The sequence below is a fragment of the Lissotriton vulgaris genome, chromosome 5 (genome assembly GCF_964263255.1).
Source record: "Lissotriton vulgaris chromosome 5, aLisVul1.2, whole genome shotgun sequence".
Lineage (NCBI taxonomy): Eukaryota > Metazoa > Chordata > Amphibia > Caudata > Salamandridae > Lissotriton > Lissotriton vulgaris.
In genome coordinates, this window is record NC_141693.1 from 797,587,816 (window position 1) to 797,605,780 (window position 17,965).

General features: G+C 43.9%; 1 protein-coding gene across 1 annotated transcript in view; it reads left to right on the forward strand.

Moving 5' to 3' along the window:
- PPA1 (inorganic pyrophosphatase 1) overlaps window positions 1-17,965 on the forward strand; it is a 282,780-nt gene that overhangs the window by 197,560 nt on the left and 67,255 nt on the right. Inside the window, exon 8 of the mRNA XM_086922264.1 lies at window positions 16,882-16,967. Within this exon, the coding sequence (XP_086778390.1) occupies window positions 16,882-16,967 (86 nt within the window). The remainder of the gene's footprint in view (window positions 1-16,881; window positions 16,968-17,965) is intronic.

The window sequence follows — 17,965 nt, forward strand, 5'->3', positions numbered from 1 at the left end:
ATCCCGGTCGGCCTGTGTTGTGCACCAGGGAATGCTTGAATTAATCCCAGCACTGGTAATTAGTCAGGGCGCATCAGTCTATTATTTTGCACACCAATCTGCCTCAGTTTGAACCCAGCCAAATGCAAATCGGTCTGTGTTCTTCTCCAATAGGAACAGTCCAGGTCCTCCCTGAACCAGACCACAAGTAACCCAGGACCAGTCTCCCCCTTATTAGGGCTCATCAACCGGTATAGATTGGTTCCAGTGGATTAGTCTAGGTTTTTGCCCCTTGAGGAAAGCTGCAGCCGGGCCCTGCTCTGGAGCCTGTTTGCATGGGATGATCCCTAAAGGCCTCTGTAGTCCAGTTAGAGTACCGTTTAAAAGGAGTAGTCCTATATATGTGCTGTCTGGTAGGTCTGGTGATAAGCGAGGGCCAACTAAAGAACACGCTTTGAATTTGTAATACATTTTTGATTAGGAAGTCCTAAATCAATTCTACTTTATTTTGCATTTTTTCAATGCATTAAAGTACAGAACAAGTTAAAAGCTTAAAGCAATAAAACCTACATCATTTAAAATCATTCCCATAGCTTCACTATTCCATCAATACCATATAAAACAATCAATTGAAACATCTGTGAAGATAGACGTCTTCGTCTGGCTACTGTCTGTAAATAAGAGGCGAGGGAATGACACACAGATCTGAGAGCTGTTGTATAAAGCTCATTGGAAACTAACATTGGACAAAATTGCATGTTCGAGGCATGTGTGCTGTAGATACACATGCTTTGCATACTCCTGCCATCTAGTGTTGGGCCTGGATGTTTGCAATTTGTTTTTCTTCGAAGAAGTCTTTCCAGTCACGAGTTAAGGTAACTCCTCCTTTCGGTGATGGTGCACATGGGTATCGACTCAATTTTTAGATTGTTTTCTTCCGCCATCAGGTTCGGACATGTATTTCCTCACTCCAGCTAAAGAAACGTTCTTCGGGTTCTCCAAGGTGTGCAATCCACTCTACCCTCGACGGTATTGTTTCCGTATACGTTTCCCTGTTCTCTGCGTATCAGATTGCTCCACAAACTCCATTTTCGATCAAACACCCCGTGGGCGGCTGGCTGCCTTGCTGAATCGGGCCAGCCTTCGGCCGATGGAATGGACTCTATTACAGTTCTGTCCTAGGTGCCACGCGAAGTACCCTCGCACCGACCTACATCAAGTTTGTAATTTGTGCCTCTCTCCGGAGCACAAGGCGGAAGGCTGTGATGCTTTTGTCGTTTCGGTCCAAGCAGACTACGCGATCGTCTAGCTCAACGACTAGAGATGCAGTGCCAAAGCATCCAACACACTCCGTATATCTTCGGGGAAAAATCCACCCTTGAAGAGATCGAAGCGTCCGCTTCAAAATAAGAGGCCCCATGTGTTCCAGAGTCTAATTCCAAGCTCGATCGATCTGGAATTTGAAGATGTGCCTCCCGGACAGGATGCTGTGAGTACCAAAGACTCCTTGCCCCCTAAATCCCCTTCCAAAACTCATAAGGCTACGACACCACCTCTGCCTTCTGGCCAAGGTCGGCACCTAGACAATGTTTCCGACGCTCTGCCACCAAAACAAACCGTCAAGCCTTCTGGCTCGAGACCAAGTTGGGCGAAATTACCTTCGGATCCAAAATAATCAGGCTCCAGGGACAAATCTGGTTCGGAGCCGCAATCCTCCGCACCAAAACACTAACCTGCTTCGGAGCCAAAATCCCTCCGCTTAAGCACCGAAGCATTCTAAAGACCAGTCTATTTCGACGCCCAAATCGAAGGACCATATTCTCGAGCTTCCAGAACCAATTTTAGACTTTCTTAAAGCCAAAATTGAATCCCAAACAAAAGAAAAATCATATTAATCCTGATGGTGGACATATTTTGGCTAACAATCCAGCAAAACACAAGCTTCCTGCAGAGGACACGTCTGATAAGATTCCCTTAAAGAAGGAGGACATGGCTACTAGCCGTGTTTGTCCTGCCTCACAACAATCTCCACCTCCACCCTCTTCTCTACAATTAATAATTGAAAATTCATTATACAAGACCTCGGGGATCTCCACATACAGATCCAGATTTGGATCAGGGTGATGGTGATACTCATTTGCCTGCAGACACATGGAATGATTACACCATTGACCCTCCCCGTAGACAATAAGCCAGACATTTCTCCTGCAAAATCCTCACCACCAGATGATGATATGGCTTATCAACAGGTCATTACCAGAGCAGCAGAGTATCATGGGGTACCATTACACAAAGAAACATTAGAAGAGAACATTCTATCTGAAACACTTGTGTCCATACCTAGGTCAAGTCCAACACACTCCATGCTTAAAGGCATACTAAGACATGCAAATGATATCTTTAAAGACTGTCAGAGAACATATTTTAACTCCAAGGGTAGATAAAAAAATATAAACCATCAGATTATGTGCCTATTAAGGAACAATTACCTCTTGGCTCACTAGTAGTGTCCAATGCTCGCAAAAGAGCTAACTCTCAAACATCTGGGTATGCACCCCCCTCCAGATAAAGAATCCAAACTTTTTGATGCCTCTGGAAAATGAGTAGCTGTTCAAGCTGCTAACCACAGGCGGATCGCAAACACACAGGTCTTACCAGCCAACTACTAAAGGCACGCTGGGATGAGATGGAGCAACTGCTCCAATATCACCCAGGCTAACACCAAAATAAAGCACAGCAGTTAGTTTGAGGGGAAACTTATCTCTAACTCCTCAATAAGATGTGCCTTGGACGCAGATGACACTGCAGTTAGGGAGATCAATACCAGTGTTCTCCTTAGAAGGCATGCATGGCTTAGGATCTTGGGGCTTAACCCTGAGGTTCAACAGTCCATTTTGAACACCCCCTTTGACAAGGAACACCTGTGTGGTTCTGTAGTCGACCAATCCTTAGAAAAGATGAAAAAGGACACCGAATAGGCAAATTCCATGGGAGCGCTCCAGTCCCAATCCAATAGAGGCTCCTTTCGGCGCTCATTTTATAGAGTAGCGTCCAAAACAACATCCTCAGACCCAAATAATTCCTCTTACAAAGGCAACAACCAATCATTTTCCTCTAGAGGTTTCTACCGAGGAGGATATAGAGAAAACCATTCCAAAGGCAGGGGTAAAAGTGCCACTCAACAGAACACCCCTTCCCCTAATAAGCATTGACTTACTCTCACTTCCCCAGATCACTTAACACCTGTTGGGGAAGACTTCAACAGTTTTTCCCCGTTTGGCAATCTATAACAACCGACAAATGGGTACTAGACCTTATCCAACATGGTTATTACCTGAAGCTCCCCTCCAATCCACAAAACATTCCCCCTTGTGTTCACAAATTGTAGTCAGACCATTTGTAGTTACTTAAACAAGAGGTGCAATCTCTTACAAAAGGGAGCCATAGAACCAGTTCCTTTTCAGTACCAAGGTTCAGGGGTTTACTTTCTAATTCCCAAAAAAGGACACTTCTTTAAAAACCAATTTTGGATCTCAGAGAATTAAACCAATACATACTGTCAGATCATGTCCACATATGGTTACACTTCAACAGGTTATTCCTCTCCTACAGCAAGGTGATTTTTCTTTTTTTTTTTTCACACTGGTCTTAAAAGACTTATCTTTTCACATTCCCATTCATTCAGTTCAACGCAAATATCTCCGATTTGTGATAGCAGGCAAACACTATCAGTTCAAAGTATTTCCATTCGGAGTAACTACTGCTCCCAGGGTATTTACAAAATGCCTAGCAGTGGTAGCAGCTCATCTTAGAGACACCAAATGCATGTCCTCTCCTACCTAGACAACTGGCTCATGACCATGCTACACCTACTTTACCAACTGGGCTTCATGGTCCACATTCAAAAGTCTCACCTACAGTCTCTGCAGATGCCATCTTATATAGAAGCCACTCTCAACACTCTCACTTCTCTACCTCCCCAATGCAGCCAGAATTTCCAGTATCCAAACTCTATTGCTGCAGTTCCAAACCAACCAACCAAACCTTGCCACCCAGGACTTGCATGCACCTACTGGGAATGATGGCTTTGTGCATTGCAGTAGTACCTCCTGTAAGACCACACATGCGTCCATTAAATGAATGCTTACCACCTCAGTGTATTCAGTCACAGGGTCAATTAACTGATCTAGTGTTGGTAGACAGCAGAATTCATACGCTCTCTGCAGTGGTGGAATCCTCCAAAATGTTTCAGAAGGGCAGCCTCTCATGGACACTGTTCCACAAGTCATGGTAACAGCAGATGCATCCCTCACCGGTTGGGGTGCACGTCTCCATCATTACACAGTGCAAGGTCTCGGGGACCACAAAGAAGTCTCCACATCAACCATCTAGAGCTTCTAGCAGTGATTCTAGTGCTGAAAGCTTTTCAGTCTCATCTCACAGACAAAATTGTCCTAGTCTGCACAGACAACATGACCGCTATGTACAAAAACAAGGAGGGAAACACTCTCCAACTGTCATGCCTTCCTCAGACAATTTGGAAATGGGCAATCCATCACAAGATTCACCTCTGGCAGAAAACCTCCCAGGAGTGAACAATCAAATTGCCGACCTCCTCAGCAGAAGGAGACTGCAAATACACGTGTGGGAACTTCCTCCCCAAGTTCTCCTTCCATACTTTCAACAATGGGGATACCCACAAATAGATCTGTTTGCCACAGTAGACCACGCACAATACCCAAACTTCACCTCCTGGTTTCCACACCCTCTATCCAAAGGCAATGCCCTATGGATCAATTGGTCAGGGATATTTGCCTTCGCTTTTCCGTCTCTCCCACTCCTGTTTCCGCTTCAGTATCTCAGACAAATATCACTCGCACTGATTTTGGTAGCTCCCACATGGGCCCGTCAACCGTGGTACACCACTTTGTTAGAGCTCTCAGTAGTTCCACATCAAAAGCTACATCTCGTCTCCAGTCACCTCACTCGGAACCATGGTGAAATCAAGCATCCAAATCCTAAGGACTGCAACTTAACGATTTGACTCCTGAAGTCCTATAGTTTGGGTATTTTACCAACAGACTGTGTGACTATTCGGAAAGAAGCAAGAAAATCTACTACCAGAGCTTGCTTACCTCTAGATGCTTCAGTGAAGAACATTGTCTGTAATTGTAATTTATAATGCGCATTATCACCCAGAGGTCTCTAAGCGCTGTATAGAGGGCGCCCCTGAACCAGAAGAAATGGGCAGATGGCTGCTTAAATATTGCCCCAAGCCTTTAAGAAAAGTAACGTCTTCAACTTCTTCCTAAACGGAAGAAGATTTGCTTCTTTACGAAGGTTTGCCGGGAGGTTGTTCCACACCTGGTGAATTGATGTCCAACGCCCTCCCGTCCATAGAGGACAGGTTGAAGCGGGGGCATACCAGTAGGTTGGCCTCTGCTGACCGAAGCGCCCTCCTGGAGACGTAGTTGGTTAGGCGGTCCTTGATGTATCTTGGGGCTTGGCCATACAGGATTTTATGTGCGATGCAGAGACCTTTTGAACTTGATTCTCTGCAAGACTGGGAGCCAGTGTAAGTGGTGTAGTAGAGGCATGGCATGTGCCCGTCTTGGTTTTTTAAAAATCAGTTTGGCTGTGTCATCAATCTGTAGTCTGGCCAGTAGTTGTTGTGGGATGCCAGAGTACAAAGTGTTGCCATAGTCCAGACGCGACCGAATCTTGGCTGAGACCGCCCGTCTAAGAGTGGCAAAGGTGAGGAGTGAGGACAGTTTTCGCAGCTGTCTCAGCAGTCCAACGCAAGTTCCTGCGACTGCTGACACCTGTTGTGCCATGGATAGCTTGGCATTGATTTTGATGCCCAGGCTTTTCACGTCCACAGCTGGTTCTGGGAAAGGCCCAAGTTCTTTAGGCCAGAATCGGTCGTTCCATGGGTTGGAGGCTGTGGTGACCGCCAATACCTGTTTTATCGGGATTTATCTTTAGAGTGTTTGCAGCCATCCAGTTGACAGTAAATTTTAGAATGTTTTACATCTTCAGGTGAGCTGATGGTGAACTGTCAAGCTGGACAATGATTTGGGTATCGTCGGCGTAGTTGTAGATCCAACACTCTATCTGATTCAGTGCGGAGATCAGGGGCGCTAGATAAGCGTTGAAAAGAAGGGGCGAAGTGCTGAGCCATGGGGCACTCCGCATGAAAGGATGGCCGGATCGGACACCAGGTCGGCTAGCTGGACTCTCTGTGAACGGTCTAAGAAAGGAGGTGAGCCAGGTAAAAGCCGTGCCCTGGATTCTTAGCTCCGTAATCCGCAACAGTAGTTGGTCATGATTGACCATGTCAAATGCCGCAGATAGGTCTAACAATACCAGGGCACATGGCATTTTTTTTATTCTGTTACCTTTTTAAACCTACAGCAATGTGGGCTAGCCTACACATCTATTAGGTTGCACCTTACAGCAGTAGCTGCTTATTTACAAAACACATGTGTCTTTGTTCAAAGTTCCTGTCATCAAAGCTGTTATTTAGGGCTTGAAAAGAGTAATACCACCAAGAATTCCACCTGTACCAGTGTAGAATCTTAATATTGTACTTACAAGACTTATGGGTCCACCCTTTGAACTGCTACACAAGTGTCCTTTACGGTTTCTCTCTTGGAAGGTTGCATTCCTCATCGCTGTCACTTCATTAAGAAGAGTTGGTGAACTACAGGCTTTAACTTTGAAAGAACCCTTCTTTCAGCTCCATAAAGATAGGGTAGTTCTTTGCACCAATCCCAAATTCCTTCTCAAAGTGGTTTCTGCTTTCCCTATTAACCGATCATTTGAGTTACCCGTGTTCTTTCCTCAACCTGATTCTGTAGCAGAACGAGCTCTTCACAAACTTGACGTCAAAAGAGCTTTATTGTATTATATATTATCCTCAAATGATAGCATCATTATGCAGGCAAATCAATTACACCCCACCCACTCCGCGCCAATCACAATTTCATCGGGGAGCACGTCCGACTTTAGAACCCAAGGACTTGAGTAAAATCCAAAAAGACGAGCCCTCCATTCCATGGACCCAGTCTCTGCTAAATACTCTTGAGCAAGCAATAAGGGTGCTGAACTGCCAATCCAACAAAATGGAAGTTCAGATAGACCTTATTACATTAATGGCCGGGCATATCTCGGGTATAAACGCTAAACTGGACTCTGTTTCAGCGCTCTTAACAACCCAGGAGAATTTAGAGCCCAATACCAGCTGGAGCAATCAACAACGAAACTGCAGATGTGGAAGCATCATTGAAAAGCTAGCAAGCCTCCCGGCCATTTTGATGGACATTTTAGGGGAGGTAAAACAATCATGCGTCCACAGTCAGACAACAGACACTAAGCCCCCTCAGGAGAAACCACAACTACTCAAGAGACTGCTCTTAAACGGACTTACAAGAAAGTAAACAACCACCGGATCAGGAGCAACGAGCAAAGGAAAGTGGTATGGATAAAACAGTATCAGACATTGAAGAAATACAACCTAACCAACAACCCTCATTCGAAAACAATCCAACAAAGAGAGAAAGGAAAAGGGCGAGGAAGGCCAGGCTCAAGTACAAGAACCAAGCAAACCTAGTTCCTGGCAAAATCTTCCCCATATTTAACACCAATACTCATCACGAAAACAAATTTAATTTCTTGAAAGGGTCGCCAGTGGGTGAGGAAACTCCTGCAGACCAACCTGATAAACCAAATCCATTAATCACAACAAAGGGCGAAAGCGCCAGGTCAGGAGCCAAAACGACCCCGTCCCCATCCATAGGGGATAAACCAAATCCATTAATCTCAACAAAGGGCGAAGGCGCCAGGTCAGGAGGCAAGACGACCCCGTCCCCTTCCATAGGGAACAGCCAAACGGACACAAGATTGAACCAGCAACAACAAGCGCAAGAGCTGGGATGAAAAAAAAAATGAAGCCAAAACAAGTGGTCAAACATGGAGGTTGGGAGCATCAAGAGCTGTCATCAGTCCTGGAAAAGAATGGCTCGGTCAAAAAACACACTCCTAAAGGGGCCCGTAACCTTGATCCAAAAATTGTTTTTGAGCAACAATCACCTACAATATTTGAAAGAAACGCCCATGAAACTCCGGAATTAGCAACAGCTCTCGAAATTAAAACCGAGACAACCCCCATGCGAATTACTGTCTTGGACAAGGAACGCAAATGTTTGCTACTATGAAGGGAGCAAAGCACGGCCCAAATGAAGTTAATCAACATCGTCCCAACCCAAAAAAAAAAACATAACCGAGGCAGTACAGAAGGAGCAAGCACAACAATCGAACCATCCTGCTTGCGACAGCATTCAACCTTACAACCCGCCAACTTGTAATGTAGGTGCAACGCATAAGGGGCCAAGCAATCATCCAGAGCCGTTCGACCTAAAATTAACTTTTATTCCGGAATATCCAACAAGGGGGACACAGGACATTCTGAATCGAGGCAATTTGTTAAAGTTGTTCAATGAGACGTCAGCTCTAAAAGAAATCACTTCTCAGGACCTCTATTCCGTCGAATTCCAACAAAATGCAAGCAACGCGGCCATCGAAGAAACAGTTACAACTTGGGCCTCAAAGGATTTGGTAGAAAGGATATATCTTGCAAGACCCCAGTTTGAATCATGGGGAATATCCCTAATGCGCCACAGGCGTCCAAGGTACCCCTATCCCTTACAACCAAAACAAGGGGCAAGGGAGCAGAGGTCAACATACCACTTGTCTACGAGGAGCCCGGGCCTCCACGCCAGAGCGGGCTCATGAAAGTCACAAACTACAAATAACAGATCTCCATTACGCAGATAGAACAGATTGGTCGTGGATACCCAACGCCCTGTGCAATAAAGCTACCTAACCCAGACCCAAACCCCTACGAAACCCAGCAGATTGAGAGGCTCCCCAAGAACCCAGCAAAGAAATCAAAAGTTTGAATTTGCTCGTGGAACGTGCATGGCTTTCGAGAAATGGCCCAGGACCACGAAACTCAAGCCTTTTTCCTACAACAAGATATAATCTTGATCCAGGAATCATGGAAACTGCAATCAACTCCAATTTCAGGTTTCAAAGAACATCAAATACACGCAGAAAGCCTGTCCACGCATGGGCATCCCCGTGGTGGTTTATCAACGTATGTAACCCATAAATATAACTGGGTTTCAGAGGAGATAGACGTAGGCCTGAAGTAGGCCCATGTGATAAAAATCACCGAAGCTCCATCATCGGGGACTGAGCCATGGAAAATGTTAATAATCAACGTCTACATCCATCCTGACAAAGGCACAAAAAGAAAAACACGCGTCCTTGCTGTCACTTATTAAGGCCATGCAAAGGAGCTATTCGCAATTTCCACAGGTAATTTCCGGGGATTTCAACAACGCCCTAATTGATCAAAATAAGGCGAAGGTGAAGATGACTGGAAACAGTGGCGGAAAAAAACTAGTATCCAGACTAAACGAATATGGACTGTCCATCCTGAATGGCAACACAAAGGGGGACATACCGGCAGCCGTCACATATTTGAGCGGCTACTCAATAGTAAGTGACAAGTTAATTTCCAGCGTCGACTCATTTGGTATAGAACATTGAGTCGAAAGTGATCACTTCCCCCAAATAAGTTTGAACATTGCACCAAGCATGGCGCCAACAACTACCTCCCTTTTGCATCATGCAACAAAGTTTAACCTGAGAAAATTAAAATGGCGTGGAGATGGGTTGGGCAAAATCACGGACTCAGTTAAAGCCCATATGGCCAACTTGGGAACCCAAAAGGAGCAGGACCTATTACCAAAGTGGGAGCGAATGATTCAGGTCCTGCAGCAAAACTTCCCAGCAAGGTCAGGGAACCACAATAATTTTAACACCAAGAAGGAGCCTTGGTTTAACATGGAGCTAAGAGCCAAAAAGAGAGGTTGCTAAAGAAGTCCATGCCCTCGCAAGTCAAAAAACACTGGGGTCAGTGGCAAACAAATCTAATCTGAGGGAAGCAAGGAGTACCTACAGGAAGGCTCTGAGGGCCGCAAAGTACCAATACAAAGAAAGTATCTGGAACAAACTGCTAATCGCGGGAAAACAGCCGGGACTTTTGGGGCATAATAAATGACCTTAACCAAGGGGCAAAACTCCAACAAGAAGCAGCTGTCGGAGCACAAACCTGGATCAGACACGTGCAAACCCTATATAGCAACACAGACCCAGGCCACTTTAAAGACTTAGGGGCAGCTAAGGATAACGAGGAGGAATCAAAAGGACTGAATAACAATGAATACAGGGAACCAGAGCGGGAAAACCTCAGAAGGGGTCAACAGAGTTAGATGACCTAACCACCAAAAATGAACTGAGGACTATAATCTCAAGATTAAAGTCAGAGGGTGCAGCAGGCCCAAATGGGCTGCCAAATGCAGTCTTTAAGCACGACCCGGACTTGTGGGCAGAGACCCTAACGCCTCTTTTCAACCAAATATACAAACAAGTAGAGTTACCCGCCTCCTGGAAAGGCAGTATCATCCATCCCATTTTTAGGCATGATGACCATCGCAATCCCTCAAATTTTAGACTAATAACCCTAATAGACGTAGAGGCCAAACTTTACGCCTCCTGTATCCTACTCGAACTACAAGCTTGGATATTGGAAACAAAAATCATCCCAAAATTTCAAACAGGATTCAGGCAAGGAATGGGAACAACAACAAACCTAACTTGTCTGTCTATCCTAACGGATCAAGCAAAAGCTAAGGGCACCCGCTTGTACGCCTGTTTTATAGACATCAAGTCTGCCTTTGACCGGGTAAACAGAGAGTGTTTGTGGAGAAAATTAGAGAGCTGGGGGATGCCCTACCAACTCTTAAGAGCTATCAAAGCCCTACATCATCACACTTGGGTAAGAGTGAAACTGGGAAATGGAGGTAGTACAACCAGTAGCAAACAAACGCACCAAGGCCTTAAACAAGGCTGTGTATTAGCCCCCACCCTCTTCAACCTTTTTCTCTCCGATCTCCCAAGCGCAATCGTTTCAACTGATAGCCACCCTCCTTTTTTGGCAAACAATCCAATACACTACCTTCAATACGCCGACAATATTGTATTGTTGAGCAAAACTCCAATCGGCCTACAAAGAGACATTAATAAATTAACCTTGTATCTAGAACGGGAAAGCCTAGAACTTAACAAAGAAAAAACCAAAGTGGTCCGTCTGGTAGACCCACAAAAGTTAAAGTATAAATGGTTGGCCCAAGGAACAACAGTCAAAGAACAAGAGTATTACAAGTACTTGGGAATTACAATCACTAAGGGAGCAAACGACCAGGATCATAAAATAGCACTAAAAGCAAAAGTTCAATCTTTAATCTTTGCGTACCGTTCTCTTAAGGAAAAAATGGATTGTCCCAACTATAACCATCTGTTAAAAGTAATGGCAGCGCAGATTATGTCCACCCTATCTTACGGTTTAGTCAAGTGGTGATGCAAGGAGGTCGATTTTTTTAAACTATTTGCAGATTAAAATTTACAAATCGGTTTTCAATTTGCCAAAATCCGCCTCTGCCTCACAAGTCAGGCTTGAATTTGGACTGCAAAACCAGAAGTTCTGGAGCATGAGCGGCTTCGTGAAATTCTGTCAAACTTAGATCTGCAGACCCATAGACATTGGACTGGCTAAGCTGGGAGGAAATAAAAAAATGGGGGAAACCAAAACCCCGAACATCTGGGGAAAATATCTGAAGCTCAGTGTGGAAAAGTTGGAGTTGGAAGCAGTCTGGAAATCTGAGACAGACAAAGTAAGGCTAAGTAAATTAGCCAATTCGTCAGCAAAAAGAAAATCCTTTTTGGAGGACAAAGTTATTGGCAAAATGTCGGCATGCCTGGACCATCATGAACTCTTTCACAATCCAACAACCACAAGCATATTTGGTATCCCACTTCAGTGGTCATCTAAAAAAGGCCTTTACAGCCTACCGGATGGGGATGCATTTCTCAAAGGATTTACTACCGGCTTGGAAACTGTCTCACCAGACGAAACAATGTCGCCTCCGCGGTTACAAATTTGAAACCCTTGTCCACCTTTTCTGTATATGTCCGGCCCTGATAAGTCAGAGATTACTCCAGTTGAAACCCATATTTAACGAGCTAAACATCCGCTCCTGCAGACTTTCAGTCACAAGCTGGCTTGGAGGCTCCTCCATAATCCTGGCATGCCGTGGAGCTCATGGCAGAAGCAAGAAAATGCCTAGAACTAACAGAACAGGAGGCCCAGCCAGCTGGCGGGAGAACTGGTTGACCCGAACCCCTGAATTTTATTATGCCCAGTCTCCAGCAAAAAGAGAGACTGAGAGACACTAATTTCAGTATTTTTAAATTTTGCACTGTTATTTTATTATGCGAATTTTGTAACCATTTTAACTAATTATGCAAATAAAACTTTTGACTTTGTATTATATCGAAAGCATAAAAGATTTTCGTAAAACAAAGCAACTTTGTTTCATTTACACCACCTCACAAAGGCAATCCTATTTCTAAATCTAGCATTTCAGGATGGATTGTTATGTGCATTCAAACTTGCTACGCAAAAGCAAAAATAACTTAATCTATACCCCCTAGAGTGCATTCCACTCACAAAATAGGGGCATCTATGGCCTTTTTAAGTAACATTCCTATAGTTGACATTTGTAAAGCAGCAGCCTAGTATATACCACACATTTTTACCTAACACTATTGTGTGGCTGTACTAGCACTCCAACAAGCCACTGTGGGACAGGCAGTGCTGAAAACACTTTTCCAAAAAACGGCAACATCTACTGATTAGCCACCCCTTTGGGAGAATACTGCTATATAGTCAATGCAAAACATGTGGAATTACAGAACTCGTACCTCAAACTGATAATGTTACTTACCCAGTACGTATCTGTTCTTAGCATGTAGAGCTGTAGATTCACATGTGGTGCCCCTGCCTCCCCATGCACCTGTAGTTGTTGCAGTTCTCATTATTAACGTTATCTACACATGGACATCTTTTTACGACACTCACTTACTCCATTCTCACACTCTTGCTGGAAAACACTCTAACAGTGGAATCCATGCCCATGCACACATTCACAGAAAGGAGAAGTCCCCTTACCTCGTAACTAGAAAGACTATGCAAAGCATGTGAATCTACAGCTCTACATGCCAAAAACCGATGCTTACTGGGTAAGTAACCTTATCCTTCCGTAGCATTGGAACTAACCAAGCGTTTCCTTAAAAGGTACAAAAAAAACAGAATACGTAGCGTTGTTTGTGCTGCTCTCCCGTTACATGGACAGAGTGTTAAATCGTTCATCGAGTGAGTGTTAGCCGGGAAAACAGACATTAAAGTAATATATTTCAGCCTAAATCTAATCCCGATGTATCTATACTGAAGGTTCTGTACAAATGAGCGGTATGAGTGTTATAGGTCTTTGACAGGTGGGAGGTAACTGTATGCAATTATTGTAGTTTTAGCTTTATTCCTTTCCCACCTATCATTAGCCACTTTTCTAGGAACATTTTTTTGAATTTCGCCTTTGAGAACAAGGCACACCGCACTGGCGACTCAAATACGTGTTGAAGACCCATCTCAGAGAAAGTGTTCTCTACATATTTTAACCACTGGATCCTATGGGCATAATCCAATTTCAAACAGTCCCTTAGGATCACCTGATTTAGTTGTACCCATTGTCTTTTCCATATGAAAAGCCGTAGCAACAGAGGGGCCTGTCTAGTAACATCCTCAAGGTATGGTAAAATGTAATTCAGCGTGTGGTAAATAATTTGCACACAATTGGGGAAGCGAGAGTAATTTCTTGCAGAAGGCATCCTCCCCAAGCTGGAGTGGAACCAAATCTGCTGTTCCCCAAATTGCTGCCCTATATGTGGCACTTGTCAGTGTTTTTAATTGGTATATATTTATGATTTCTGATAAGGCTTTGAACCCAGCTTTGTAGAAAGATTTGCAAGTGCCCTAATCCCATTTTCCAGAAGGGCCTTTCTACTTAGCATCATCTTTTTCCAAGATAGCTTTGTTATCAAATATTACTCCCAAATGGGCAAATGAGTCCGCCACCTCCAGTTTCCGCTCCCTTATGTGGAAATTAAAAGGTTCCTTAGGACAGACTCCTGAGAACAAAATAAAAGATTTCAAAACATTTGCACACAAGTCTAATCTAATCTAGCCATGTAGCTCCAATACTCCTGTATGAGTTTCTGCAGCTCCATAGAAGTTCTGGCCAGGAGTACAGCGTAATCCGCATAGAGGGGTAAGGGGGATGGTTCCACATAGAGGCATCTTTCATAGTACGACCCAGGATTGCCTCTAGCCCATGAGTGTACAGAGAAGAAGAGTGGGGCAAATACGCAACTCTGTCTTGCCCCTCTCTCAATATTAAAAGCCCTTGTAGGTTCTCCATTCTTTCCATACCGAACGTATCCTGTCGCTCCTGTATACAGCTACCTTATAAAAGTAATAATTGGGGATCCACTCCCATTTCTTCCATTATTACCTATAATTTACTATGAGATACGCAATCTAAGGTGGTTGTTAAGTTCATGATAGCCAAATATAACTGGCCTTCTTTGGCTAGCGTATATTTGGATATAATCATAGTCTGGTTTGGACACTGATCGATAGTGCCCTTTCCTTTTCTGAAGCCGTCCTCAACTTCTGCTAATGTTTTTCCTCTTGACCCCAGTCCTCTCCCCATTAATTTTGCTGTGCTATCAATTGCTGTAATTTTTCATTTCAGCCTTATCACCCTTCTTATAGATTGGGACAATAACCAACTGCTTCCAGGAGCTACGGTGACCTCTCTTCGATACAACATTAAACATTAGTCCACACCGGTGCCCAAAGCGCTTTGGTTTCCAAAAATATGTCTGGCGGAACCCCATTGGGCCCAACCGCCTTCACTGAGGTAGACTGCGCCAGTGCAAAATCAATTTTTTTTTCTACCTTGAATATTAGATCCCTGATCATGAGCGCTTTAATAAATATTTGTAGTTAAAGCTGTATTCTTAAATATGTTTTGGAAATGGGATACCCATCCTTCTATATGTGTATCTATCCCCCTCATCCTTTAGGAGTGACACCTTCGCAGGAGTCCTTGGGCCCGATTCACAGAACTAACTTAAGACAAAATCCTAAACTTACTACCATTTTGGGGTTCACAGAAGGCACTTACTTATTTTGGTATTCACAGAAGTTAGGAGTTCTAACTTTAGGACTCCTTAATGCTTTCTCTGAATACCGAAAGCCTTAAAGTTAGGATTTTTCTCAGTTTAGGAGTAGTAAAGTTAGGACTCCTAAACGGAGAAAAATCTTAACTTTAAGACTTTCGGTATTCACAGAAGGCATTTAGGAGTTCTAAAGTTAGGACTCGTAACTTCTGTGAATACCGATATGAGTAAGTGCCTTCTGTGAATACCAAAATGGTAGTAAGTTAAGGATTTTGTCTTAAGTTAGTTCTGTGAATCGGGCCCTTTTTTATGAAGTGCCAGTCTCAGATCTTACCACGCTTTGACGTTTAGCTCTCTTAATCTCGCAACTCTTACCTTTTTATAACTTGCTCGTAGATATCGTATGCGACTCTCATCCTTTGGGGTTGCTCATAAGGCATTATGTAGTCTGTAGGCGGCTTGCGTACAATTGTGATCAAACACAAGCCTTGGGTCCAATCTTTCTTCCTAGGGTAGCGTGTTCATTGGTTTTTAATCCCTCTCGTAAGTACTTCAAAGCTAGTATAACCTGATCGGGTGGGACTTCTATATCGGGACAGATCATGAACTGCAGATATTTAACAAGCAAGGTGTGGAGAAAATCGCATCCCACCACCCTATCCTACTTTAAAATGTAACCATTATTTCTTTCCAATATCAGTTTTGGTATTCGATCTGGCTTGGTGTGGGGCTTGAACTCCCACCGCATGTTACGGGCCAGGTAAGCATGGTCACTAAAACCTGTAAGCGCCATTCTTTTATTTCTAAGCCTACAACATTAGGAAGTCAATCGCCCTGGCTTTTGCACCAGTGTCCAGTTTTCCCAAGATAATCCAGAAGATAGAGGAGTCCTGGTGTCTTCTGATATTAAAATTTTGCTTGCACCAAGAATGTTCGACCAAGGTCCCCGTTGAATGGCAGTGCATAGCACATAAAGGGCAAAAGTGTACACACAGTGTAGTTAAAAACTAGGCTGGCTTTCAGCCAACATAGATTTTCCCAGTCATCTGACACCTTGGAGCTTTGGAGTAGTTACAGGGCAAACCAAGGACCTGGATGTTTCTGTGTTCACACAAGTACAAAGACAACCTGAAGACGAACCGCCAATTTGTGCAGGCACACCATGTGTTCTCAGTGACCACCACTCTTCTTGTAGACTTGCCTCATCCTGCACCCACAGTCTTATGGTTGAAAACCCTAGTATGGAGATTGAACTGAGGACACGAGGGAGAGACCAGCAAGACCTCGCATTTCTAGGGGTATAAGAATAAAGGCCTCTGATGCTGTGACTCTAATCTGCTGTTGCCCTTTATAAGTCGTCCTGTAACCGCTTATGAAGGGGCCCCTATATGTGCTCAACATCACAGGCTTCACTTTGGGTATACACTTTACCTAGTGGTGTAAGTGCGGGTAAAAACACAGGCAACTGGAGTGGACTTAATAATTAGGGCCACTGGTGCAAAAGCACTGGGCAGGCCAAAAAAAACGAATAACAGAAATTTGTGGCGGGAGTGGCTCAGGTGTTTCAAACCATGCAGAGACTTCGGTCACTACACCCACTAGTGTATCTTTTAAACTGTATTAATTCCTTTGTCATGTTTAGAACTGTAAAACATTGCTTTGAATCTTTCTACAATTGTGTGTTTTTAATAGGCATTTGCTGTTGAAATAATTAAAAGCACGCATGAACAGTGGAAGGACTTGGTAAATGAGAAAACAGACAGAGGAGAAATCAACTGGTAAGATTACTTTTCATTGTAGATAAAAAAAATGTATTACTTTTTGACCAGGATATTTTTTCAGTAAAGATGTAATGTGACTGAAGTCTTCATAAATGTTTATTTAATAGACTAGTCTTGAAAATAGATTGGCTCAATTGGCATTGTTCCTGTTGGCTTCCATTTGTTGCCATTCCATGTAGGACAAATGACCACAGCCTGGTTCTTCTGTTCAATGTTTTCTATTTTGCAGTGTGAATCTTCTCTGGATTCATATGCTGTACATCATTCCACCATCTAGTGGTTGGGTTTGGAACTCTCCTCTTACATATTAGTCCTTCTTCTCCTGCCTCTTTATTTTATTTATTTGGGCCCACCGTTTGGTGTTCAGTCCAACCTCTCCTGACATCAGATGCCTCACTCTGGAAACCTCCACATATGGTCGCCATCTTAAAATTATTTTTTTCTGCCATTGGGTCAGGAAGCATTGCCAAAGGCTCCCCACTAGCTGAAAGAAGAGGATTATCCTGACCGTTTGTTGTAGAAAATGCAGAAGTTCCAGAGGAAAACCGTAGATACTGTGATCCAGTTTGGAGAACCCAGTAGTTATTCCCACAGTGCAAAGAAGAAAGGGTAGTAGCATACTTCAAATCGAGAGAAGGTTGGAGCACGTATGGACAGGGTGGGGGGGGCCCTGTCCCAGGTGATATGGAGACCACAACCTTTTGGTTCTTCCCAGAGGGTCATCACAAGTTTGTCCAGAAGGACAACCATCAGGTGGGCAACCTTTGTCTACCAAGAGTCCACTTTACCAAACTGTGAGGCCTGCGCAGAATTCAAACCAAAGACCTTAAGAGCAAGGAAAAAACAAAGGAAAGCAACTACGCCATGCAGGCGCAAATGGGTAAACTGTCATTGAGAGACCTGGGGTTATCAAGCGAGGAGGACAACATCACTAAAGGAGCCAAGGGAGAGGGCTCAGACATCGAAAAGGAGGTCATTGACATCTTACTAGGACA